Consider the following 12,500-nt stretch of genomic DNA (forward strand, 5'->3'; position numbering starts at 1 on the left):
ATCTGATGATAGACTTGTCAATCTGAAGTAAATGTGAAGTTTGGATATTGATTTGGTGGAACAAGAGGTGTAATGATCAAGGTGGAGAGAGATAGACAGACAAATGGATGGATAGATAGATAGAGAAGGAGGGAGGGAGAGAGGGAGAGAGAGAGAGGGTGAGAGAGAGTGAGAGAGAGACAGAGAGAGAGGCAGAGAGAGAGGCAGAGAGAGAGGCAGAGAGAGAGAGAGAGAGAGAGAGAGAGAGAGAGAGAGAGAGAGAGAGAGAGAGAGAGAGAGAGAGGGGAAGAGAGGAGAGAGAGAGAGAGAGAGAGGGGGAGAGAGAAGAGAGAGGGAGAGAGAGAGAGAGAGAGAGAGAGAGAGAGAGAGAGAGAGAGAGAGAGAGAGAGAGAGAGAGAGAGAGAGAGAGAGAGAGAACATTCAAGAGAGAGAAAATTCAAGAATCAGAGAGAGAGACCGAGAGAGGGAGAGACAGACAAACAGATATACAGACAGAAATAGCGACACACATAATCACACAGACATAAATAAAATCACAGAGGCAGATACAGACATAAACATATATAGACAAAGATAGCGATACACATAACAGCATAGACAGACATAGATAGGCAGATAGCTACACAAATATACATGGATAGACAAATGATTACATAGTCAAACACAGATAAAGAGATAATTGCACAGACAAATATTCTGACGTAGACAGATATACAACAATATAGGCGGACGCAGACAGATAGACACTCACACAGATACAGGCAGACAAACAGATAATCACACATGCAGACACAGACAGAAAATTACTAACAAACAGAAAGTTTCTCACACAGGCAAACAGACAGACAGATAATAACAGGTAAACAGGTAAACATAATTATACATACCCTATAATCACACAGAAAGATAACCAAACAGACAATCATACAGACAAACACAGACAACCACAAAGACAAACACAGACAAACACACACACACACAAACAGAAAGACAATCACAAAGACAAACACAGACAATCACAAAAACAAACACAAACACCCACACACACACAAACAAAAACAGAAACAAATCATCTAACTCACCTGTTGAAGTCCAATAAGCCCCAGGTGGTGTTTCGTCTTCGGAGGATGACAGTCCAACCACCTGAATCCTTTTGACTCAGATCACCCATGTCACACCACACGGAGACAGAGGCCTGGGTGGGGGGAGAGGGGGAGGGGGTGATGAGGCTGGTGGTGATGGGGGAAGAGGGGGAGGGAGAGGGGGAGGATGATGGTGGTGGTGATGGTGGAGGGGGAGGGGGAGTGGGATGAGCTGTGGGCTGGGGTGGTGTTTGTGTGTGTTGTTAAAGAAGGGAGGGGGGGCGGGGTATGGATGTGATGTGGTTATTTTGTTTGGTGGTGGGGGGAGAGGGGGAGGGGAAGGGAGAGGGGGAGTGGATGGTGGTGGTGGTTGAGGTGGTGGGGGAGGAGGGGGAGGGAGAGGGAGAGGGAGGGGTTGATGAGGCTGGTGGTGGTGATGGTGGTGGGGGAGGAGGGGGAGGGAGAGGGAGGGGATGATGAGGCTGGTGGTGGTGGTTGTGGAGGGGGAAGAGGGAGAGGGGGAGGGGGTGATGATGGTGGTGGTGTTGGTGGAAGAAGGGGAGGGAGAGGGGGTGTGGATGGTGGTGGTGGTGGTGGTGGGGGAGGAGGGAGAGTGAGAGGGGAAGTGGATGATGATTGTGGAGGGGGAGGGAGAGGGGGAGGGGGTGATGAGGCTGGTGGTGGTGATGGTGGTGGGGGAGGAGGGGGAGGGAGAGGGAGGGGATGATGAGGCTGGTGGTGGTGGTGATGGAAGAAGGGGAGGGAGAGGGGGTGTGGATGGTGGTGTTGATGGTGGAGGGGGAGGGGGTGATGAGGCTGGTGGTGGTGGGGGAGGAGTGAGAGTGAGAGGGGGAGTGGATGATGATGGTGGTGGTGGTTGTGGTGGGGGAGGAGGGGGTGGGGAGGGGGAGTGGATGATGATGGTGGTGGTGGAAGAAGGGGAGGGAGAGGGGGAGTGGATGATGATGGTGGTGGTGCTGGTAGTATAGTCACCGGAACAAACTCTAGCGAAATTAGCCACGCCCCCTCTTCATTACTTCTCCCCATCCAGCCAATCAAGTCCTATACATTCAATCCCCCATCTTGTATCCAGCGAGAAACGTGACTGTGATTGGTCGCGGTTGTGTAGGGGGCGTGGCTAATTTCGCTTGACTCTGTGTCGATGACTATGGCATAGGTAATAGCAGTCAAACTATGAAATGAAGAATTGTCTTTAATTTGGATACGACGACAGAATACAATGAAATGAGAAAATGAGTAAAAATAAGAATAGAGCAGAAAAGAGGGAGAGAGAGAAAGAGGGAGAGAGTGAGAGATAGAGAGAGAGAGAACGAAAGAGAGAGAGAGAGAGAGAAAGAAAGAGAGAGAGAGAGATAGATACATAGATAGATAGAGAGAGAGAGAGAGAGATAGATAGAAAGATAGATAGATAGAGAGAGAGAGAGAGAGAGAGAGAGAGAGAGAGAGAGAGAGAGAGAGAGAGAGAGAGAGAGAGAGAGAGAGAGAGAGAGAGAAGAGAGTGAGAGAGGAGGAGTAGAGAGAGAGAAGAGAGTGATGAGGGCAGAGAGAGAGGATAGTAAAGTGAGAAGCGAGAAAGTATTAGGAGAGAGACCAAGAAGAAGAGAGAAAGAAGGAAAGAGAGGAGAGAGATAGAGAGAGAGAGAGATAGAAAGAGAGAAAGAAAGAAAGAAAGATAGATAGATAGATAGATAGAGAGAGAGAGAGAGAGAAAGTAGGAGAGAGAGAGAAGGAAAGAGAGAGGAAAGAGATAGATAGATAGAGAGAGAGAGAGAGGGAGAGAGAGAGAGAGGGTGTTAGTGATGTGAAAATTGGTGATGAGGTTAAGAAGTGATGGCAGAAGTGATGTAGACATGAAGGGTAATAGTGATGGCGGTGAGGAGAATGGTGGTGATGCTGAGAGTAATGGTGGTGATGGTGATGATATCATTAATGATTAAAAGAGTTTTGGTGTTGGTGGGATTATGAGTGAAGGTGATGAAGGTGATGATGACGATGAGGATGGTGATGATAAAGATAACCGTATTGTTGATCTTGATGACGACACAATATCGAGAGTAATTATGGAAATAAAAGCACTAATTATGATAATAATAACAATAATGATAAAAATAACAACAATGATAATACTACTATTACTAATGATAATGACAATAACAACAATTATAACAAGGGCAATAATGCTAATACTAAACATTAAATGTAATACTGATATTGGGGAAAATAAGAACCATACAGGGAATGATGTATGAAAATTATTATAACGATAATGGAATTGTGGATATCATCTGCCAAATTTTATCCTACTTTCTGTTTTCTCTCTTCGTTATTGCAATCTACGAATCATTTTCTCATTTTGGTCTCCTTCTCTTTCTCTGTCTCTCTTATTCTGTCTCTATCTCTTTGTCTCTCTTTGTCTCCCCTTCCCTCTCTCCATCACTCTCTCCCTCTCTTTCTCGTTCCCCTTGTGCTCTCTCACTCTCTCTCTTTCTCTTTCTCGTTTCCTCTGTATTCTCTCGCTCCCTCTGTACTCTCTCGCTCTCTCTCTTTCTTTTTCTCTCTCTTTCTCTCTCTCTCTCTCTCTCTACCTCAGCTTCTCGCTCCCTCTGTACTCTCTCGCTCTCTCTCTTTCTATCTCTCTCTCTCTTTCGCTCTCTTCTCTACCTTCTACCTCAGCCTTTTTCTCGCTCCCTCTGCAATCTTTTCTCTCTCGCTCTCTCTCTCTCTCCCTCCTCCTCCTCCCTCCTCTCTCTCTCTCTCCCTTTCCCCTCCCCTCCTCTCCCTCCGCCTCCCTCCCTCCCTCTCTCCCTCCCTCTCTCCCTCCCCCTCCCCCCCCCTCCTCCCCCCTCCCTCCCTCCCTCTCTCCCTCCCTCCCTCCCACTCTCCCTCCCTCTCTCCCTCTCTCTCTCTCCCACACACAATGCAAAGACAGACCACGAAGGCGACACCCAGCTAAATATATTCCTTTTCTCTTCCGACCAGGATGTAGCGCAGCCATAACGGAGATTGCATTTCAACGACGGAACAGTGATAATGGAGTAATATTGGAGTAATATTGCTAATGTGGGAGGCGGGAGATACACGAAGATGCAAGGCCGGAAAAAGAGAGATTATCCCGTCTTATAAGATGTTTGATTCGACTGGTATTAAGATGGTCTTCGAAGTAATGGTTCTTTTAGTTTGAGGGTCATGCATGAATTCAAAGTAATGGTGTTTTTAGTTTGAGTGTCATGCATGAATTCAAAGTAATGGTGTTTTTAGTCTGAGTGTCATACACGAATTCAAAGTAATGGTGTTGTATTATATATTTTTTCAAAGTTGTGGTCTTGTATCGCTTATTTTTTTATTTTTTTTATTTCTATTTTTTTTTTCAAAGTAATGGTCTTGTATCGTATATAAGCGTCATGTGTGTTTTTAAACCAAGGGTGTTCTTACTGTAAGTATCATACACATCTTCAAAGTAACACTATTCTTAGTCTGGGCCTCATACACATCTTCAAAGTAATACTATTCTTACTCTGAGCCTCATACTCATCTTCAAAGTAATACTATTCTTAGTCTAAGCATCTCTAACGAGGTGTTAAGGTGGTGATCAAAGTCTGCGTCGGGATCCATTAGAAGATTTTGATATGAAATTGAAGTGAGAGCTTTAATATGAAACAGGTTTGTGAGAAAAATGATATTCCTTTTGTGATATATGGATTTTGAAACTGGTCCTTAACTCTCATCATTTTCAGTATTTCTCTCTTTGTTTCTCTCTCTCTCTCTCTCTCTCTCTCTCTCTCTCCGTCTCTCTCTCTCTCTCTCTCTCTCTCTCTCTTTCTTTCTTTCTCTCTCTCCTTCTCCTTTCTCTCTCTCTCTCCTTCTCCTTTCTCTCTCTCTCTCTCTCATTTTCTGTTTCTCTATCCTTCTCTTTCTCTTTCGCTGTCTGTCTATCTCTCTCTCTCTCTCTCTCTCTCTCTCTTTCTCTCACTCTCTCTCATTCTCCTTTCTCTCTCTCTCTCTTCTCTAGTTTCGGTCTTCTCTATCCTTAGCTCTTTCTCTTTTCGATCTGTCTGCTCTATCTCGTCTCTTCTCTCATTCCCCCTCCACTCCTCATCTCTACCTCCTCTCTCTCTCTCTTTCTCTCATCTCTTTTTCTCTCTCTCTCTCTCTCTCTCTTTTTCTTTCTCTCCCCCCCCTCTCTGTCCCTCTCTCTCTCTTCCACTTCGCTCTTCTCTCTCTCTCTTCTCTCTCTCTCTCACTCTCTCTTCTCTCTCTCTTCTCTCTCTCTCTCTACTTGCTCTCCTCTCTTCTCTCTCTCTCTCTTCTGCTCATCTCTGTCTCTTCTCTGGCTGCTCTCCCCCCGCCCTCTCTCGTTTCTCACCCCCACCCCCCCTCTCACTGTCTCATACAACACTCTTTTGCTAATTATTGCGTTGCAAATAAAAAAAAAAAAAAATAAAAAACCCAGCAATCGAAACTATTATTTATTGACACTTCATTGGCACCCGTTTTTTTTTCTTTGCAAGAGAGGATTCCTACTTTAGTCTATTCTGCCTCACTCTTTCCCTTCCGCTTCCTTTATCTATCTGTCCTTGACACCTCATCTAACTATACAGATCAGGAGAGAACAGGCCAGACATTATAGTCAACAATGTGCATTAGATCCAGAAGAACAGTTGAGGTGGAAAGGAGACGGGTAGAATTAGAGACAAGGCAGAGCGAACAGTTAGACGAGCGACGAGATGAGAGAGATTAGTAATGGCAGACAGGACAGAACAAATGGAGATCTTATAGAACGAGATAATGATAGATAGAGAGGAAAAGGGGTATATAAGAGACAGAACATTGAGACGCGAGAGCACGACAAAGAATAGGAGGACATATAAACAAACAGGACAGAAGGACAACAAGAGGAACAGACAGAGACCGGACGGACAGAGAGAAAGGAAGACATATTTAACAGACAGCACAGGAATACATACCCGAAAGCCAGACATAGCAGGACATACGAACAGTACCGTACAGACAGAACACAAAAGGAAAAATAGACATATCACATATAGGCTAAGAGAACGACAATGAACTCAACAAAAACAACAACGTCCAAGACCCTATCACACAACTACCATATGCAAAAAACAGGGGTGACAACCGCCAAGTCAGACCCCCATACAACAAGTAGACATATTATAATCGACTAAGGAAAAGAGTGAGACAAAAAGAGGATAAAGGATTACAAGAATAACGAGAACCTATACAGGACACTACTATGGATAGGAAATGAGATGCTCAAAACACTGAAAGAATAAATAAAGATACAAGAGTAGTACACGCGAAACAAACAGAGTGACCAGCAGACAGAAAGAAACAGGTCAACAATATAAAAATCTCAATATACATAAACAGACAACCCAGGGTACCTGAGACAAAGAACAGAACCACCTAAAAAAAAAAAAAATGACAGAAGGAAGCTAGAGAAAACAGGGAAGAGAACGATACAAAAAAATTAACAAAAACGGGAGACAAAGACTATTAAAAAATTGTAAAGGAAGAACCGCACTGGAAAACAAATAAAACAAACAAAAAAACCCAAAAAGATCTCTCTGAGACAACGCCCAAATATCACTCGAGAAACATAAAAGAATACAAGACACAGACAGAAAGAAAAAGAGAGAATAAAATAAATATATAAAGACAGAAACGAATAAAGGAGACATATATTAATAGCTAAACTCACAAAATCATACGCGAAGACATACTATCAACAAAGAAACCACGAGAAAAAAAAAACAAAAAGAAGCAAACACGAGAAGAAGACAAAATACCGAACAAAGACAATCATTTCAATAATTATAACAGTACGGCACAAAGACATCGGACAAAAACCACAAAAACAGCCGACTAACCCAACACACAAACAACCAAAGAAATATAAGAAAACCAGAAATAAAGAAACTAGATCCAAACAACAAACCTAGCCAGACGACAGACCACCATTGAAAGACCAAAAACACAACGATCCGACTAGACGACGACAGACGAACCAATAAATTCACATAACAAACTAAATGAAGAAGACACAAAGGCCAGGCAACACATAAAGCAACATAATAAAGAAGCCAGAATACAATAATCCTAAAGACAAATCCACCACGCCTCAAAAAAAATGATTTAACAGAACCGCCCAATACACTGATAAGAGATCCAGGCACCCAACTCACAAAATAATAGAGGAAAACAAAAAATCGAAGCGAGGAGCGGAAATATAAAATAATATATATAAACACAGTTGATTTAATTCTGAGACCCCAAACAGAACAACAACAAAAATTTCAAAAACATACAGAACAGCACAACTGAACACAGAGAAATAATGAAACAACGAAACAGACCAGAAGACACGACATACATACGATGCACACAGAAACGACAGCAACTACAGACTACCAATATAAAGCAACTCACCTCCCAGGACAACAAATGCACAGCAGACAGAACAGGCACAACTGTCCCACGACCAACACACTACTTACAAGAAACAAAGGCCTCCCCAACCTGGGTGTATGTAAAGCGGTTCTTCAGGCGTGCTTTACATCACTTACATTATATCACTCAATGTATCTACTACTTAACTATAAACAACAGTCAACAAGACACAAATAAATAGAAATAAAAACTAACATCTGTAGAACCTTAAACACTAGACAATTGACACACACCATACATTAATAAATTAATTAATAATAATACACCGAACAAGACCACCAGACAAAAACAACAAAGAAAATAACTCCCAACATACACTCACAAACACACTCTGATACCTTCAATGCCTGTAACAAACCCAAACAGAACAGGCAAGCACTACGACCTCACAAGAAGACTCCACTAGCAACAACCACACACAGACAACGAACGATCACAATCGAAAAAAAAATAAGCGAATACCATCCCGAAAACAAACACTGACCACACGAATCAAAAAACAACAAGCAGACACAAAAACACACCGATTTTAACCAGACAACCATCCACACACACACAAAACAACAAAAAAACAGAGACAAAAAAGATCAAATAAAGAAAACAAATTAAAAAAATAAAATCAAAAAAAAAACAAAAAACAAAAAAAACACATATAAACAAAATAAAAAATCAAATAAAAACTCAACACAAAACTAAAAAATAAAAAAACAAAAACCTAAACGAAAAGAGAAAATGAAAAAGAAATAACCAAAGCAAAAATAGAATAAAAAAAAAAAACAAAAAAATAAAAAAGAAAAAAAAAAACAAATAAAAAAAAACAAGAACACAAAAAAAACAAGAAAAATCAAAAATACCAAACGACATCACAATCACCTACATAAATCAATAAAAAAAAAAAAAAAAATAATAAAGAACAACACATAAAAGATAAACACAAAAAATAGAATAAAAATACTAACAAAAAGAAAAAAAAAAAAAAAAAAAAAAACGAAATAAAAAAAAACATAAAAAAAAATAAAAAAACTAAAAAAAGAAATAAATTAAGAACACATAGAAAAAAAAAAAAAAAATATAATCAGCACGAATCAAACACTCATTTCAGAATCACGACTCCAATAAAAACTAGAAACTGTTATATGTATACCTTCTCTAAACAAAATCTGTCACTCCGATAACAGCATTCACACCCTAAACCACCTCCAACAGGATACCAAGAACAATTCTGCACAAGAAGTCACAGAGAGATTCTCGAACACGAAGATCGACCTGAAGAAGAACACATACCAGAAATAGTACAGTATGAGATTACACTAAACCATAATGTAGGAATAAGACGCAGAAAATCAGACATACTCATAATAGAACTGTCAGCACTGACATTGCATAATGAAGAGAACTAAAAAACACAGGACTCTCACCACACTCCCTTACACTCGGGATGATGTAATTGTTGATGCCAGAACAAAGTCAATATAAAAAACCACCCAGACAGAACGTAGATCTTTTAGCACAACGAAATGATAACGAAGTATTGCTGATCTCCGTGAGAAAAATCTACTTTTGGTATACAGTGTGGGGTTTTTCCTTCTTTTCTGCCTGACCATATAGTTATGTGATGATTGTTTTCTTGCGTACATCTTTCCCATATAAACTATTGAATACCTCTAGTCCCTAAAGGATATGTGATAGATAAGTAGACGAATAGGTGACTATAGAAGATTTTGTTGAAAAGTAAATAAAGATAGAACATAGTGCAAAGTAGACCTGGTTGTAGCTACGGAAACAGATCGTTTTGTCTCAATTAGCGCAGCGTTAATATGACTGTATCTCTCTACCTTATATTGACGCTCTATGCTCCTGCAAACTACTTGATGCACTCGCAGATTTAAGCGTGTTTGAATTGGCCTGTTTTGAATTTTATCCTTTATCTCCTCGTATTCTGGTCTTGTCTATGTTCTGTCTTGTACTCTGTTGACTCTCTCGCGTCTCTTCTTCTCCTCATTGTTGTCTCATTTTGTTTTCTTTTTCATATATCTACCATATCTTGATAGTCTCTGCTTCTTACTCCATCCTTCTCTACTCGTGATCTACTCTCTCTCGATCTCTTCGCTCTCTGTCTGATCTCTCTGTGCTGTCTCCTTGTCTTCTCTGCTCTCTCTCTCTCTCTCTCTATGTCTGTCTCGTCGCGTGTCTCTTCTCTCTCGCCCTGTCTTGTCTTTTGTAACTTCCTGTCCCCTCTCTCGCACCGTCTCTTGTCAACGTGTTTACGACTGCTTCTCTCAGTGTCAGTTTTCGCCTACATACTTCTAACTCTACGTTCAATATACACTGACTCCCTGCCCCACCTGTTGATTTTCTTACACACCACTGCCCCCTAGACTAGCTCTGACCGCCCGATGTAACCTCAGCTCTACCTCCCACCATCCCCAAACACACACACACACCACGAGAGAATGCTGGTGTGTAAACAAATGAAGACACACAGACGTACCTTACATAACACACAGCGACAGGGCTGACACACAGAGACTCACTAAAAATAGAACACCCACCTCCGACACCCATCACACACACTGTACAGCAAACTACGTTGAACACACACACAAACACACACCCACACACACGTGAACACACACACAAACACACACAAACACACACATCAATCCCACCACACTCATAAAACACTCATAAACCCACCCACAATGCAACGCAACGCTACATTTATCCCCATCAACCATCTGTGTCCATTAGACCCACCATCTGGGAACAGCTGGTACCCTCATACCTTGAAGTCCAGCGTCGGGTATATTTCGTACACTCCGCTGGGGGCACCGTGATTGTACCAATGCACGTCTGAACAATCACGTGGTAGGTTCGAGGGCGTCCTGCTCATGTCTGCTAAACGGCTTTCCTGCAATGAGTAAGGTGAGGGTTATTGCATTGCATTGTGGTTGTGGTTATGGTTATGGTAATGGTGATGGTGGGTGATGGTGATGGTGATGGTGGTTGTGGTTGGTTGGTTGGTGTGGTGATGGTGATGGTGGTTGTGGTTGGTTGGTTGGTGTGGTTATGGTGATGGTTATGGTGGTTGTGGTTGGTTGGTTGGTGTGGTTATGGTGATGGTTATGGTGATGGTGGGTGATGGTTATGGTGATGGTTATGGTGATGGTGGATGATGGTGGGTGATGGTTGTGGTGATAGTAGGTGATGGTGGGTGATGGTGGGTGATGGTTATGGTGATGGTGGGTGATGGTGATGGTTGTTATATCGGTGGTGAGGATGATGGTGATGGTTATGGTGATGGTGGGTGATGGTGATGGTTATGGTGATGGTGGGTGATGGTGATGGTTGTTATATCGGTGGTGAGGATGATGGTGGTATGTATAGGAGTGATGGTGGTTATGGTGGTTGTAATATTGCTACTGATGTGATAGATGATAATTTTGGTTGTGATGATAATGACAATTGGTATGATAATGATAATGATAATGATAACAGCTATGGTAATTAAAAGGGTGATAATGATGATCATAGTTGGAAGATGATGCTAATAATAACAATAATGAAGATGTTAATGCTAGTGATAATAACATTGATAACAACAATGATAAGAGAAAAACAAAATTAAACAATCTTTTTATTTCTTTTTCACACTTTTTCATAAAATTATTTAAAAGGAACGTGAATAACACTGCAATACAGCATTTTTACTCGCTGATGCTTTGCTTAGAAAAGATACGGATATGTAACAATTCAGTGTAAATTATGGTTATTGTATGTATTTGTCATATACTCCTCATAATAAGAATAAAACAATAATAACGATGATAGTTATCTAGATAGATATAACAGGAACACTGTTATCAGAAAAAAAATATATATATATGATTAAAAATTAGAGATTTTGTTTTTCATAATAATGAAAAGATGATGATAGTGACGATAACAACCATGGCGATAACAGTTATTACATCAATGATAAGGATAACAATGACATAACAAGTAATAATGCTGATAGCAACACTAATGATTAATAACAACAATCATAATGATATAATAATGATAATAATGGTAATGATAATGATAGCAACAAAAATTGATACTGTATATGATAATGATGATTATAAAAAAGAATTATAATGATAAAGAATGTAATAGTATTGATGATGATAATGATAATAATAATAATAATAATAATAATAATAATGATGATAATAATGATAGTAGTAATGATAATAATAATAATAATAATAATAATAATAACAATAACAGTAAAGATATTAATAATAATGATAATAATAATAGTAATGATTATGATAATAATGATAATAATAATAATAATAATAATAATAATGATAATAATAATAATAACAATAATAGTAATGATGATAATAATAACAATATCAATACCACTACCAACAAAGACAAAGAACAACAACATAAACAGCAACAAAAACAACGACAAAAAAGACTAATATTCCTAATTCCCAATTCTCTCCTCTCCACTCCTTCCTCGTCCTTTCTTCTCCCAGATTCCAGATTCCAGATTCCAGATTCCAGATTCCAGATTCCAATTCCTGGCTCAATGCTCCCTTTGTATCGGTGTGAGAATCTAGCGCCTTGGTACTCTCTCCTTTGTACTAATAGATACGCCTTTTATTTGCAATCGATAGTGCAATCTATTGAGTCATTTGAAACGGTTTGTAATGGTGTGTTTTTTTTTTCTTCTTAATTGGTATCATTGTTATTGTTAGTAATAGTATTTGTTTCATTATCATTATTATTATTGTCATTGTTATCATTGTTATCATTGTTATCATCATTACTATAATTGTCATCTTTATTATAATTCTTATTATTACCATTAGGATTATCATTATCAATATTAGCTTTATTATCATTTCCTTTATTACTAGCATTGTTATTATT

At 39.9% G+C, this 12,500-nt stretch overlaps 1 protein-coding gene across 1 annotated transcript in view; it reads right to left on the reverse strand.

Annotated features, from left to right (window-relative positions):
* LOC122262782 (uncharacterized) overlaps window positions 1–12,500 on the reverse strand; it is a 30,349-nt gene that overhangs the window by 4,802 nt on the left and 13,047 nt on the right. The window contains exons 2-3 of the mRNA XM_043030924.2: window positions 10,357–10,482; window positions 1,083–1,195 (exon numbers count right to left, since the gene is read on the reverse strand). Of these exons, the coding sequence (XP_042886858.2) occupies window positions 1,083–1,195; window positions 10,357–10,482 (239 nt within the window). The remainder of the gene's footprint in view (window positions 1–1,082; window positions 1,196–10,356; window positions 10,483–12,500) is intronic.

The sequence above is a fragment of the Penaeus japonicus genome, unplaced genomic scaffold (genome assembly GCF_977035675.1).
Source record: "Penaeus japonicus unplaced genomic scaffold, GWHDUDI00000001_assembly GWHDUDI00000028, whole genome shotgun sequence".
Lineage (NCBI taxonomy): Eukaryota > Metazoa > Arthropoda > Malacostraca > Decapoda > Penaeidae > Penaeus > Penaeus japonicus.